Genomic DNA, 16,539 nt, shown 5'->3' with positions numbered 1-16,539 from the left:
TCTATTTGAGTTTGAATCAATTGAACCGACTACTTTGGTAAATTTTTCACTGTCACTTAAATGACACATGCCTGCTGGTCAGAATGATGTATAATAAATATAAAAAAAGAACATCATATTTCACCACAGGCCCATTTTCTCAAGAAGTGGACCTTTTTGCAGTTATTCGCCTTATTTTCTATTTAATTATGAGATTTAAAGACTGCATTTTAGTGATATTTTAAGTACTATTTTTAGCTGGATTAGCTTGTCAGGTGGTCATCATAGCCACACTTTTTGATGTACCAAAAATATCTCCTAAAGATTCAGAATAAAGAAATATGAATAATTACTCACACATGCACCCAATCCTATATTATTAGAAAAAAAAATAGGAACCAGTTAAAGTTTTACATTTAAAACTGTAGCCTATTGTCAGTTATTAGGAAAATAAAAAACTGGCCAGCACATTCAACTGTCTTCAGACAGAATTTGACCATTTTAATACATGATAATAATAATGAAAATAATAATAAAAATAATAATAATAATAATAATAATAATAATAATAATAATAATAATAATAATAATAATAACAATAACAATAATAATAATAATAATAATAATAATAATAATAATAATAATTATTATAATAATAATAATAATAATAACAATAATAATAATAATAATAATAATAATAATAATAATAATGATGGGGATGCGGTGGCGCCGTGGGGCAGTTTGCTGCCGAGTGTGATGCGGCTGGGATGAGAATCAGAACCTCCAAGTCCAAGGCCGTGGTGCTCCACTGGAAAAAGGTTGTTTGCCATTTCCAGGTTGGAGGAAAGTCCTTACCCCAGGTGGAGGGGTATCTTGGGGTTTTGTTCATGAGTGAGGGAAGAGTGGAATGTGCGATTGACAGGTGAATTGGTGCAGCGGCAGTAATGCAGTAATGCGGTCGATGTTGAAAATGAATAAATAAATTAATTAATTAAAAATAATAATAGTGTAGAGCTTCACAATTTTTCTAGCCTCTCATATAAAAAGTACATTGAAAACAGAATAACAACACCCAAATTAGTATTCAAGTTAATTGACTATGGCCGCTTTTGCGGTTTCATACATTTTTATTGGGTAATTTTTTTGTTTCAAGACTAAGGTTCAAGATTTTGAATAAAAGTTACTTGTAAAATGTTTTCTCTATTTGACAACAATACAGTAGGTCAGTAGTAAATACAGACTTCACTTTCATCAGATTGTATGTTTTCTTGCACAGCTGGCTAAATATATATTTTTTTCCAAAGCGACAGCCAACGAAGGATTCTGTTTGGTCTTAAAATATCTCAGTATCTTTGTCCTAAAGAATTACCCCGGGACAGAATGCCAAACAAGCTTTATTATCAATCATCAGCCAAGTGTGAACTCTTGAAAACCGTAATTAAACACACCTGATCAAACTAATTCAGACTTGATTTAAGTGTATTGAAGCAGGGTTGAAACTAAACTGTGTAGGGCTGCAGGCCTCCAGGTTCGCCACCTCTAGGTTAGTTTAACAATTTAAAATGGTATAGCATAACCCACTAAATAGGACAAATGCTCCTGTATGGGACAATTATTGACCTTTGTCAGTGAGGGGTGGGTCTTTTAAACCACCCGAACTCCCCTGTCTACAGGCTTGTACAATAAATATTAACTGTGTAACGTACTGTCTTAATTAAACATATTTTTGTTTCATAGAGTTATTCATAGAGTTATTATAGAGTAGGTTATTCAGACTAATTAACTGCAGCTCTTATTGTTTGTTATATAAATGCCACTAAAATGGCAACAAAAGTTTAGAACTGATCTTACATGTAAAAAAAAAACCCTATAAAATACACAGTACAGCGGTTCATGGGTTCACAGTGATCATCATTACCTAGCAACAAACCAATGCAATTTCAAAACATTTGTGATGTAACACCTCATTTATTGAAATAACAGGACTTTGGCAGCTTAATGTGCTTTGAATTACTGGTTTGAAAGCAATTATTTGGAAAACCGATGTTTTGTGAAGCAGTGTTTTAAAAGCTTCCATCACTGTGTAGAAGTTTTTTCCTCTCGATTACTCAACAGGTTCAACTTGGTCAAGTGAATTTGCTGCATTGACCAACAGCTGCTTGGTTTACACTTGTTTTGTTTTTCTCTTGATTGCATTGATCCAAACCAACAATAGTAATAAACGTGTACTGTAGTTGTGGTCTGCCTAAAGGAAATTTTTACCTAAAAAAAAGACATTTACTCTCCTTCAGGTGGGACCAGACACTTATGAGTTTCTTTTTTTGGTGGAAAACAAAAGAAGATATTGTAAAGAATGCTGGAAACCAGTAGCCAATGGTATCCAATTTTTACAAGTTTCCAAAAATCTTCAAAATATCTGCTTTTGCTTTCAAGAGACGAAAGAAATTCAAACATGGAATAACTGGATGGGGTGTAAATAACAGAATTTAAATTTTTGGGTGAACTGTCCCTTTTAGACTGAACCTGAAGAAAAAAAAGGCGTATATGACATACATTTTGTGAAAATACAATGATATTGCAATAACATCCTGTCATGGTGGCGCAGTGGGTAGCACAATCGCCTCACAGCAAGAAGGTCGCTGGTACGAGCCTCGGCTGGGTCAGATGGCATTTCTGTGTGGAGTTTGCATGTTTTCCCCATGTTCGCGTGGGTTTCCTCAGGGTGCTCCAGTTTCCCCCAAAAGTTCAAAGACATGCAGTACAGGTGAATTGGGTAGGCTAAATTGTCCATAGTGTATGTGTGTGAATGAGTGTGTATGGATGTTTCCCAGTGATGGGTTGCAGCTGGAAAGTTGCAGCATAAGTTGGCAGTTCATTCCGCTGTGGCGACCCCAGATTAATAAAGAGACTAAACCAAAAAGAAAATGAATGAATGAATGGTTGGTTTTGATATCTTTGGTCCAGCTTGATTTCATATTTCCGATTTGAGTATGATTGGAAGTGACCAAGACCAGACTTAGGTTAATCTGTTAATCTGTAAAAGTTTAATATTATTTCAGCCCTTCGTCAACAAGGCACCAGCATTATCTATGACCAGAAACAAATTTTGAATAACAGGCTACAGAATGAAACACGCTGCCTGTCACATAGCCAAACTAAAACTAAAATACTAAAACTCTACTTGGTGGAAACAATAGCTATGTTTCCATCCAAAGACGCAAATTAAATTCATTCGCAAAACTGTAATATTGCACAAAAGACGTGCGAATAAAGCAGCATTTCCATCCAATTAGTCAAAGAGAACAAAATAATCAGGAGAAGCTGCGTGAATCTTTTCTTTATTTAATAAATTATTTGCGCCTCAGAAGACAAATGCTGACATGCAATGAATGCGTGGTGGCGTTTGAAGGCGTGAGACGCAGAGCACAGAAGCTCTTAACAATTCTGGAGGTAATTAATAATATAATAACACTAATACTGAAATGGTTAAGACGTTTTAGAATGACCAAAACAACATTTCAGATGTTTTACAATGTGCTCAGCATCACATGATCTCTCATAACAAAATCATATGACTTTTTTTAATGCACATAGTTGAATTTGTTCGATAAAAGTGTTTCCATCGTAGTTTATGAGCATAATTTCTTATCGAATAAAAAGTTTATCCTACTCAGATATGTGCATACATTTATTATGAGCATTTTCAAAACTGATGCGCGTTTTGCCGTTTCCATCAACTGTTTTTTTATGCGCATATACAAAATGCACATAAAAATAGGTGGGTGGAAGCGTAGCTAATGACATCACAGTACCACGTGACCTGAGGAAGAAGATCGAATGTCACAGATTACAACTGGTGACAACAACAATGGTGGTTTACAGAGCTGTATTTGGGTAAAGTCTAGATAAGATACGCGGCCGGCTGGAAGTGCGATATGCACATCAATATAGCAGCAATGTTTTTATGACACTGTTTAACAATAATTAATATTCTAACAGTACTGTGACGGTTGGGTTTAGAGTAGGGGTAGGCGTTGAAAAATACAATTTATTGGGTAATTTAATAGATGACATAAATAATATGCTGTACAGCTACTGTTTTTACATTACTGTGATGGGCACTGTGGGAGTAGACGTTATTAAAATACAATTAATGGGAAATTTAATCGATAATATAAATCATTTTCGTTAACCTCTGGCCACAACCATATCTGATCTTGTAACAACCCTGCATTTGTCCTGCAGGTAATGCTAATAATATTAGCACTGTTACAATAAAACCTGCTAACGCTATATCAACTAGAGACACGTTTACAGTTACATGCGACAGATTTTTAAATCAACTCTGGTTCGTTTACATTCTATACACAGTGAGCTGAAGACAGACAGATTTCATGCGCATTCTCACTAAATTCTTCTGTGATATTTTTCATATCCTGCAGATCTGTCTTTGTTTTCTTGACAGCGCCACATATAGGTGTGGCATACATATTACACCATTTAACCCAGTTTTCCTGTTTCCATCTGGACGCAGACATTTCTTGAAACAATACACACATTTGTATAAAACTTTCAGAATCCACAAAAGAAAAAAACATAGTGGATGTAGGCTTAGATGGAGATTTCACACATATTCAAAGGAACCGCACTAATAATCACTGTCATTAATAAAAAGCATCTATGCTCTTTTAAGCTCTGTAAGTAAACAGCTCACTGAAGTACGGTACTCACCACACCGCCATCTGGGTTGCGAATATAACCATATCCAATGGTCTTGTCAATAGCAAATCCAAATTCAGAGCGCCGCAGGTGGCCCACAGGAACACCATTGCGGAAAATAGCTTCCAGACCAAACATTGGCACTTTCCTGCAGAAGAAACAAACAACACATCAGTGCTGACCAAACGAGGAAACCAAAATAACATGGAGAGTTTTCATCATTTGCATTCATGCCAGATCTGAAAGGCCTCGTTCAGATCTGGTGAGTTGATTTCATCTTTTATCACGCCAATTCAACTTCTTTGAACTGTTTCAATAATGAAATTGTAGTTACTAAAGTCCAGAGCAGGTCAGAATGAAGCTCTAAGTGTGGAAAATCAGGAAAAGTGCTGGACAAACTCAGAACTCTCCTTGAGAAACCTTTTCAGTCAAATGCAAGGTGATGTATTGTGCTATTAGTTTGGCATTTCTGCAATTATTCACTTTCAAGCCAGACGGTAGGTAAATAAATGTCAAAAAACTTGCCAAATACCTGAGGCTATGTGATGACCAGCATATTAGTCTACTGTGTGCTTTGAATTTTAACCCAGAGAAAATGTCCAAGTATACACCTCATTTTTTTACAAGTTAATAATACGCTGTTTTACAGATCAGATATGTTGATACACATTTTCCAAACTGTTTACATTATATTGCATTAATAGACACAACTTACTTAGTTTGAGAATTTAACAAAGGGCTTTCTGTGTGAAAACTGTAAAACTGTATATTAGGAGTTCAATTAGATGCATATGTTTTGTTTGTTGAGGCAAGAATAACAGTCACAAGTTGTAAAGGCTCCGCCCTTTTCTGGTAAGGGGTGGGACCAGCAACTAATTTACATTTAAAGAAACACACGAAAATATGTTTTTACTTTGATTTAAAAAGAGGTATTTACAGCAGGATACAATAAAATAAATTCCGTTAATCTACCATGATAATATCATTTATTATTTATGTATATTACATACTTTATGTATGCAGTTAAAGTCAAAATGATTCGCCCTCCTGTGAAATTTCTTTTTCTTTTTCCAATATTTCCCAAATTATGTTTAACAGAGCAAGAAATTTTTAACAGTATGCCCTATAATATTTTTTCATATAGAGAAAGTCTTATTTGTTTTATTTTGTATAGAATAAAAGCAGATTTATATATTTTTAAAAAACATTTTAAGGTCAAAATTATTAGCCCCCATCGCACTATTTTGTTTTTTGATAGTCTACAGAACAAATCCTCATCATACAATGACATGCCTAATTACCCTAACCTGCCTAGTTAACCTAATTAACCTAGTTAAGCCTTTAAATGTCACTTTAAGCTGTGTTGAAGCGCCTTGAAAAATATCTAGTCAACTATTATTTACTGTCATCATGGCAAAGATAAAATAAATATTTTATTAGAAATGAGTTATCAAAACTATTATGTTTAGAAATGTGTTGGAGAAAATCTTCTCTCCGTTAAACAGAAATTAGGGAAAAATATATATACAAAGGGGCTAATAATTCAGGAGGGCTAACAACTATGACTTTAACTGTATATTATCATTCTGTGCTCTCTTCTTCTGTGTTCTATGACTCACTCATCAACTGTGAAGCAAACGATACGTCTGCGCAGACCCTCTGCCTTTTGGGCCTCCAGCGCTGTCCGTCCCATGAAGGGAATGGAGGTCTTTAGCTTACATGTGAATGCAAGTCCTGCCTCAAGTGGAGTGTCATCAGGACGCAGATCTGCATGCCAATGCCTGTAACCTGACAGAGAGAGAGAAAGATGGTTAATAAAAAAAAACATACATCAAATTAAAAAAGATTCTTCAGTTCTTCAAAAGCTTTTATGGTGTCTTAAAAATATACAAAATGTAAGCTTAGAAACAAAGGAAAAAAAATCTGCAATTCTAGAAAGGGTTTTGATAATACATTAAATTTTAAAAGTTTGTGATCAATAAAATTGTATTTATTCAGCAAGGGTGCATTACATTAAATCAAAAGACATTTCTATTCCTAATAATCTAATAATAATTATTTATCTTTTGGACCTTCAATTAATGAAAGAATAAACTAAATCAAAAGACATTTCTATTCCTAATAATCTAATAATAATTATTTATCTTTTGGACCTTCAATTAATGAAAGAATAAACTACATCTTAAATGTATAACAAAAAATTTAAGAGAGGTATTTTAAATTGTAATAATGTTTGCAAACAACAATTTTACTGTTCTTTTTGTCAAATAAATGCAGGTTTAGTAAGCATTAGAAACTTAAAAAACAAGTTTTCTTTAAAGCTTTAATTAAGTGGATCATTGGATTTAAGAGTTCAATCTAAATACATTTTTATTTATTATTTAATAAAACTTTTTAAAATATCCTTTCAGAAAAGAATTTTGTTAAATAAATGTCAATGTTCTCTTATAATGTCACAATTTCAAACTTTGCCCCACTTAAAAAAAAAAAAAAAAAAAAAAAAAAATATATATATATATATATATATATATATATATATATATATATATATATATATATATATATATATATATATATATATATATATATATATATTTACCTAAAAAAACTAAGCAAAAAGAAAAATCTAAAAATATTCCTCACAAAATGCATTCATTTGTGTATAATTGAATTTCTGGACACTTTTAATTTGTTAATTTGTCAAAACAGAATTGTTACTTACCAATACAAAAAAAAATAAATAAATAAATAAAACAACAACAAAAACATCTATTCATTAGGATATCTATTATTGGATAGATAGACGATGCCATTGCCGATGGTCGATTGACATCATGATGCTGAGCCGGCATAGTGATCCTCTACCCTGCCCTTCCAGCAGCAACCAGCTCGCAAAAAATACACACTTAGGCCCCGTTTACACTACTATGTCTTAGTTTTAAAATGGCATTTTAGAATGAAAATGATCCACGTCTACACTGGCGTTTCATCTATTCTTCTTTCTGAAAAGTCCTCCTTCCACACTATACCGCTGAAAACGCACATCACGTGACCACACACACACACACACACACACACACACACACACATACACACACAGTCATGCGCTACAGCATATGCTCACGTCTGAGCTTCAGGCAGTCAGCGGGTGCTTTGAGCACAAAACCCCAGAGAGCAGTGCATGTCAGACAGTTTATTAAGGATGTACCGCTGGATTGTGTCTCACTATAGGTGTTAAACGTGAGATTTAATTCATCTTGTTTCTATCTAACGACTCTTCTGTCTTTTGAATCTAGCAGGTAAGATGTCACAGCATCAGTACACTGCTTCAATCTTTCACTTTCACACTTGTACTTCGTAATTGTAGAGAAAACCTCAGATACTGTTGGTTGGTTTCTGTTGGTTGTGCACCTTTTTTCACCAACCAAGTTTGTTGACGCCATTATAACGACACAGATCACTCTGCCTATTCATGCCAGAGTCCTGTGGAAAAAGTGATCGACAGGTGGTAATTTGTGTGTAACTTAACATGATTTATTTATGATTTGGTTTTGGGTAAAACAAAGACCATGCGGGTCAGGTAGTTGAAATGGTAGGCTACAAATGATTAATTTGTTATGAATTAATTAATTATTCATAAATAATTAATTTACCACCGCCTACGACGACGCCACCGTCCATCACGATGTTCCACATTAGACATCGTACTATCCATCAAGCAGGAATGGACTTAATTCTTCATTATACTTAGCCATTCACTCAGGCAGTGCATTTAAACCCCAAACACACATGATCTGACCTACATAGTGAACAAACACTGAAGCTGAGTTGAGTCTCAGGAGTGCAGTGGAAGTGCTGAAGTGTACAGCTCCAGTAATGAGTCTTTATTGTGGCTTTTCTGTCTACTTTTCCCTTTAATTCCACAACGCATCAGAGACACCAACCAAACCACAGCACGTCTGAACTATTATCTCCAACTGACCTCCAACAGCATGTGTGCATTTCGGCCAGTGCTGGTGAGTAAAAACTGCTGTGGTTGATGTTTTTCTTAAAGCTGTATTGAAAGAAGCACTGAGAATGAATTATATATGTGGCTCTATTGGACAGATGCACAATACTGCTTTACGCTTGCAGTCTGAATTGAAATGTATCTCCAGGAGGTTTTATAGAACTTTAAAAGATCAATCAAGATCTGCTGAGCAAAACTTTTAGCAAACACTCTATATCAGATGAATCTCAGAGCAAATCAACTTATTCTGACAGGCACTAACACGCTAAAAGCACATTGCTCTACCCAGGTTTATTGGAAAAATGTGGCTCTACAACTCCTAAAGCATGCTTAGAAGTACAAAATATGTACAATTTGCTGCAGATTTCAACTGAAATCAATATTAGGGATAGTAAAATGAGATCTGACTATTTATATTCACTTCCCCTGTGAATTGACTAGGGCATAATGTTTTCGCTTGGCCAGTGATGGGTTGCAGGTGGAAGGGCATCCGCTGCGTAAAACATGTGCTGGATAAGTTGGCAGTTCATTCCGTTGTGGGGACTCCGGATTAATAACCCCAGAAATTAACATTTCCAACTTTTCCAACATAGTAAACTTGCTCAATAGCTTACCTGGTCCAGCATTACACACACGCACACACACATATATATATATATATATATATATATATATATATATATATATATAAAACAAAAAACAAATAATATAAAATCATGTGTTAAGCAGTTAAGCAAATTAAAAAGAAAAATAAGTTAACAGTTCTAATAGCTTTAAGATTTTTAGAGGAAGCAATAGTTCTATTGTACTGTTGAAGTTCCTTTTCAAAAACATCGAAACAAGGTATACGTTGAGAGAATTTACAGCGGTGTATATGGAATTTGGCAAGAATTAAAAGGAGGTTAATAATAAAATATTTCTTACATTTGTGATGTCAAATTTTGACTTTTGGCCATCAGAAGATGACACTGTGCATATCTGTGCAAATAATAAAATTTTGACAAACTGTAATATTTGCCTGGGTAGACAATTTTAGTACAGCACCGGAAGAGTAAATTATAGGCTTTTGGACATATTTGGCCACACCAATTTTGTAAATTGCCCTATTATAGCTTTGGGAAAAAATGATTGATCTACACAGTCCAGAGTTTAGTTAAGTCTTTGATGTGTATGATCAAACTGGGGGTTGATTGGTTGACTTCAATGCTCTGCCGTGATGCTTTTGGATGGACGTCACCAGTAGCGCTGCTCAGGTTTTTGACCTGAAGTACATGCCAACTTTACACGAAGGTAATTCACTGAATGAAACTGACCTCAGATATAAAAAAATCATTTAAGTGTTTTGTTTCTTATGTCAGTGTCAATGATTAATATGAACTAACTGGTGTCAGATAGTTAGATTGCTCCATGCAAATACCTTGAGCAAATGCTATTCAACTGTATTTAGGCAAGACTGGAAAAGTCATGTGATTGGGTGTTTTCCTCTGAAAATTGTAGATGCTGACATATTTTGGGAATCAACCGTGAATCGCGCAGCCACAGAGGTATGACCAACTTCATGGCATGTGTAAATAAGATCCCAGGTGAATGCGGTAAAGATTTGCAGTGAGGAGACATCTGACCAAGATGAGCAGTAAGTGGATTTTGAGAAGCTTTTTGGCCTGCACTCTGAAAGCAGTACAATCTGCATCTGAGCAGTACTCCGACCGCGAGTTGGTATTATAGCTTCTGTCTTTCATGTGTTATGTTATTGTGACATATTTTGCTATAAATTGGTGTTCTTAGTTACGACAACGTATGCATTATTTTGGTTTAAATATATTTTTATTAGTATGTGCCACGATCAATGTGCTGACTGCATTTTTTGCACTAAAATTAGCATGTGCTAATGTTGCGTTGTTAACAAAATTGACAATGACATTTGTTTTGCACTAAAATGAGCCACTGGTAATGTTGCATTGTTTTTGTAACATGTTATAAGCTGTAGTGCGACACAGTGGCTCAGTGGTTAGCACTGTCACCTCCCAGATTAAACTGGCCATAGTGTATGTATGTGAATGAGAGTGTATGGGTGTTTCCCAGTACTGGGTAGCAGCTGGAAGGGCATCCGCCAAAGGAAAATGAATGAATGGTATGAGCTGTCAAACAATGTATATATTCTTCCTGCAATAAATTGCAAATTGTGGCACCTTGTGTTTTATTTATTGCCAGCAGCTAGCTCTCTGCAACTCTTACATGGTCACCCACTGAAGCTAAGCAGGGCTGCGGCTGGTCAGTACCTGGATGGGAGACCACATGGGAAAGCTAGGTTGCTGCCGTAAGTGGTGTTAGTGAGGCCATCAGGGGGCGCCCAACCTGCGGTCCGAGTGGGTCCTAATGCCCCAGTATAGTGATGGGGACTCTATACTGCTCAGTGAGCACCGTCTTTCGAATGAGATGTTAAACCGAGGTCTTGACTCTCTGTGGTCATTAAAAATCCCAGGATGTCCTTTGAAAAAGAGTAGGGGTTTAACCCCGGCATCCTGGCCAAATCTTCCCACTGGTCTCTGTCCATCATGGCCTCCTAACCATCCCCATATCATAATTGGCTTCATCACACTGTCTCCTCTCCACCAATCAGCTGGTGTGTGGTGTGCGGTCTGGCACAAAATTGCTGCAGTTGCGTCATCCAGGTGGATGCTGCACACTGGTGGTGGATGACGAGTTTCCCCCCTATGTGTAAAGTGCTATATAAATGTAAGGAATTATTATTATTATTATTATGACATCACCAGTGACTAGTTGACATCAACTAGACTTTAATAACAAAAGTCAACTTGAAAAAAATCGAAAGTTGTTCAACCCCTAGATCACACTGACATGATTAAAAAGTTCAGCGTGTCACGTGATCAGCTGCTAAATTAAAATCAAAAAGTTGATTAATTTACATGTTGTAAATCCAGCAGCTCTAATCTTTCCACTACAGCGTTGACTAACATGGCTGCATCTATCACCCGTCATGGATAAAATAATGTGATCATTATTAAGATTAATGGAATAGATTTAAATGGCAAAGATATTTGAAACTATGTTCTTACACATATTTGAGAATAGTATCAGAGATTTGATGATTGAAACTTTCCATGTTATATGAAATACAAAACTCGACAGCACCACCCACTGACCAGTTTCAATTCATTTTTAATTTCAGAATTGAAACTGGCGACATTCATTTGAATTGAATTTCAAATTAATCCTTTCAAATTCACTGGCTGATGGTGGTCATGTTTGTTTTTTTCCTCAATATCCCAGTGTCCTAATAGATAATTGCAGCACTTTGGACTAAAACATTCCTTGTCAAACTTCTGACAACTCCATAAAGTGTGAAAACGTAAACATTCCTGTGCAAATTACTTCACCAATTACGGAAATTGTCAATGCATGGCACACTTAAGTCAGAAAACAATTGATAATACTGAGATGATATTGAATAATGAGATCAACCCATACCTTTCTCAATGCTCAAAGAGTCAATGGCCCTGTAGCCGGCATTACTGATGCCATATTTAGCTCCTGCGGCCATGACAGCATTGTAGACAGGCAGACAGGACTCTTTCGGGATGTGAAGCTCCCAGCCCATTTCACCCACAAACGACAGACGCATGGCCCTCACCTACACAAAACAACAGTGGAAAAATATATGAGTGCAGAAAAGATTACTGAAGGTGTACTGTATACTTCCATACTATATGATAGGTGAAAAACTGTATGCGAGTAGAGTGGTACTGCATGTGTGGAATAATAGTATACTGTAAGTAAAACAATAGGCAATAAGTACCCTGATGACCTGAAGTACTACTTTGGGAAGGGTGCATATGATGAACACAATCCCATACTGCCACAGGAGAGAATTTGCGAATGGCATTGAAGAAACGCAATTGATGTTAAAGTCACATGACAGTGATAACATGGTGGATGGAATTTTCTCACTATTTCCTACCATTTTTTTCTTTTTTTGGAGAAAGTCTTATTTCTTTTAGCTTGGCTGGAATAAAACCAGTTTTTAAATTTAAATTTTTTTAAACGTCAATACATTTCCCCCCGTTAGCTACAGTAAAACTACTGCTGTCCATTGACTTGCCTAATAAACCTAACTTGTCTAGTTAACCTAATGAAGCCTTTAAAAAGAAGTTGTGAAATATTTTCAAAGCCGTTTACATTTCACAGCAGGACTAATAATTTTACTTTAAACTGTATTTAATCATAATACAGTAGATTATTTAGTAGTATTTTCTATAACTATTTAAAGGTGCAGTATGTAAGTTTGACAGCCAGTGGAGTTTTGGTCATAACCAACACCTGAAATTAACATGTTAGAAACGGCTTCAGTTTCTTGCAACTAAACAACAGGATAAAACAACAATGTTTACCTCAGGTACATCTAATGGGCTTTATTCAGTGTTAAATGGTATGTTAAATAATGTTAAAGAGGTTTAATATGTATTAATTAGATTATAAACCTTACCATTTCGTTGAAGTGCAGTAAGTGCACTATTCTGTGCTTCTGAATGGCTGTATTTACATATATGTCGTGTTTTGTCTGATGCAAACAGCCAAATTGCGTTTCACTGCAAATCTCCTAACGTAGCTTGTTGTTAGGGCACGGGGTTACAATGTAACCTGCTCATCTAATGTTTACGTTTATAATATTTATATTTTTTGCTAATTTATAACCACCTCATCTGGAACACTGAATCTGCGTCTTATTTCGGTCACAGATGCACACTTTAAGGGCCTTCCTGACTGACTGAATGAAATACATGGTTTTCTATCAAGGCAACCTAGGGTGCTGAAATATAACTGGCTAAAGTGGCAGTGGGCAGGTTAAAAGAACCAAAACTGACAGATAAACAAACAGCCTTCCAGCACGTAACTCAAATATTTAAAGCAGAATATCTGACTTCAGCATTGTTTTTCAGATAAACAAGAATGCTCACTTAGCATGTTTCTTAAATATCTACAAACATACTATAGTATTTTTATGCTTAACAAGTCAAAAACGTACATACAGCACCTTTAAAATAACTACAATCGTTTTAAATGTATTTTATTAATGTGGTGAAAAGCTGAATTTTCACCATCATTACACAATTATTCAGCCTCACATGATTACATTATCTATCAGAAATCATTCTAAGTTGCAAAATAAAAAAGATAAATTCCAACCTTCATTTAAAATACTCTTTTTCTAACTTTTAAAAACATTTTTGTAACTTCAAAATCACTTAGTTTACTTGAATGCATCCTTTCTGAATTAAAGTATCAACTTCTTACACTAGATATTATTAGTTGCAAGCTTCTAAACAGTAAAAACAAAAAAACATTTAAAGAAAACAAACTAAATACATTAATAAAAAAGTATAAATCCTTTTAATTAGTCACGAAGCAAGTTTCAAACCAAATGTTAGCCCAATCCCAATTCGACCCCTTAGCCCTTCCTCTTACCCCTACCCCTTGTTTTGAGTGTTCATGTGAAGGGGTAGGGGTGTCCCAATTCTCTTTAGCTTGAAGGCGTAGGGCTAAGGGGTAGGGCTAGATACCCCTTCAAACTGAGATTTTTCAGGACCACACTTGAAACCAATGGGTAAGAAAATTTCCCAGAATACACCATCTACAACGGCAGCATAGACGCATAGATGCACAAATTAGTATTTTTTGTCATTATTACAATTTTTTACAACAAACAAGCATGTTTTAATGCATTCATAACCGCATTCATGTTTTACCATCATGCATTAAAAAAACGTTCAAATAAAAAACGCTAAATTTCGCTATCTATAATCCATAATCATAACTCCTGTACAGCAGTCCCACAACATTCTGACACTCGATGACACTGGAATACTCTGTCAAAAAATGTTGTTTTCTTGTGTTTACATGAATATGGCCACTGTATAAATGCACAATACAGTTACGATCTTATTGCCACATTAGATCGTTATGATAACATGACATATGCCTTCAGTGATTTCCTGAAGATAAATACCAAAAAATAACACAATTGGAATAACTACAGCAGTCGTGATCGTCGATCTTATATGAAGCAAGAGATCACGATGACATGATGACATGTGCAGGTACTGTAGTGCTGTTCCATTTCTTAGGGGTACATTTTGAAGCCCTTCCCTTTCTCACTCGGTTTTAAGGGCCAAGAGGAAGGGGTAGGGGTACAAAAATAGAAATGGGATTGGGCCGTTATGTCATCTGTATAGACTCCCATTTTGGATGCAGCACAAGTGTTATGCATTAGAGAAAGATTGAGTGTATTGCAGCTTATTTTATTACAAGCCTCATGATGAATAATTAAATTAAATATGTAACACCCTTATTGAAAAGGATAAAATTATGATAATTTTTTGCTCATCTTTCTCTGAAAACATTACATTTTTCTGCATATTACGATGCAAAAGTTAGAGCTTGGGAAGATAATTTTTTTTAATTGTTAATAATGTTACATTTATAGTTCATTTTTCAAGTAATATGTAACAGAGCAATGCAATTATCACACTATTTCCTATCGTTTTTTCTTTTCTTATGGAGAAAGTCTTATTGCTTTTAGCTGGGCTCTTCTATTTTATTACTATAACTAGTAATTTAAAACGTATTTTCTCCTAAAACTGTTTACCATCATTACACCAGTATTCAGCATCACATGATCCTTCAGAAATCATTCTAATATATAAAATCATTCTGAACAAAAAGATAAACCCCAGTATTCACTTAAAATATTCTTTTGTAACATCAAAAATGTATTTACTGTCACTTTAGAATGCATCCTTTCTGAATAAAAGTACTGTATGAACTTCTTCTGAAACTGAATCTAATTGACTGCAAGCTTCAAAACAGTAGTGTGCCTGTAAAAGCCAATTTACAACAAATTGGTTTTCGTTTAAAGATCTTGTCTCGATTCCAGTACAGCAGTGATACAGTACGTTATAAACAGGATTATTTTCATAAAGCGAGTGAGAAAACACCGTGACAAATGAGGTGAGCACAGTTTCTGAGGATCGTGCCATCTGTCAAGCCTCGACTACCTCCAGCTGCCTTCATCCTTCAGAAAAAAAGCAAAAATCGTTCATTAAACAGGCCCGAGGTACCTGCGTCTCTCTCTTACCGAACACACATTAACATCCAACCAGAGAGAATCAACAGCCTTAAACAACAGCACAACACAGCAGATAATAGTCTGGCTGCTTTCCAGATCCTGCATCAGTAACACACGCTTGCTTTTTTTTCCAATGTGTGTTTGCACTGAACAGAAAGAAGAGCTTAATTGTGCCAGTCCTGAGGGCTTGAAATCAATCTGGCAGGCCTGGGATCATGGGAAGGGCACCATTATCAGCCAGCTACAAGCACTGCGCTCTCCACTGTAACCTGCAGGGAGATACAGTGAGCGTGCCGAGCGTTTCTGGCCAACAGTTGTTGCTGAATACGAGACACTGTTTCAACAGCTTGAGACCCGGTTACACACACTCCACGAGTCTCAGCCTCAGAAAGCTCGCGTGCAGACAGTTTGCGCACTGCCTGATGCATATTCAGCCAAAAGCTGGCAAGGTTATAATCTGATAAGCTGACTTTGTGCAGTTTCTGCGAGTTTGAGTGCACTTTTTTATCAGTTCGGCAGAAGTTGAAATGTTTCCAGCAACTCTTCCAGGAAAAGACAGAAAATGGATTTGCTGTTTACATGGTTTTCATGGAATCAAATCTTTATACACTGTAAAAATGCTGGGTTCCACACAATCAATTTGTGTTGAGACAACAAGAAGGAATTAAGTTAAATTATTAGTTTTTAC

At 35.6% G+C, this 16,539-nt stretch overlaps 1 protein-coding gene across 1 annotated transcript in view; it reads right to left on the bottom strand.

Moving 5' to 3' along the window:
• sardh (sarcosine dehydrogenase) overlaps window positions 1-16,539 on the bottom strand; it is a 150,518-nt gene that overhangs the window by 14,284 nt on the left and 119,695 nt on the right. The window contains exons 19-21 of the mRNA XM_056466759.1: window positions 12,197-12,359; window positions 6,318-6,486; window positions 4,711-4,846 (exon numbers count right to left, since the gene is read on the bottom strand). Coding sequence (XP_056322734.1) covers window positions 4,711-4,846; window positions 6,318-6,486; window positions 12,197-12,359 — 468 coding nt within the window. The remainder of the gene's footprint in view (window positions 1-4,710; window positions 4,847-6,317; window positions 6,487-12,196; window positions 12,360-16,539) is intronic.

Source organism: Danio aesculapii, chromosome 10, assembly GCF_903798145.1.
Source record: "Danio aesculapii chromosome 10, fDanAes4.1, whole genome shotgun sequence".
NCBI classification, from domain to species: domain Eukaryota; kingdom Metazoa; phylum Chordata; class Actinopteri; order Cypriniformes; family Danionidae; genus Danio; species Danio aesculapii.
This window is presented reverse-complemented; position numbering and strand designations above follow the sequence as displayed.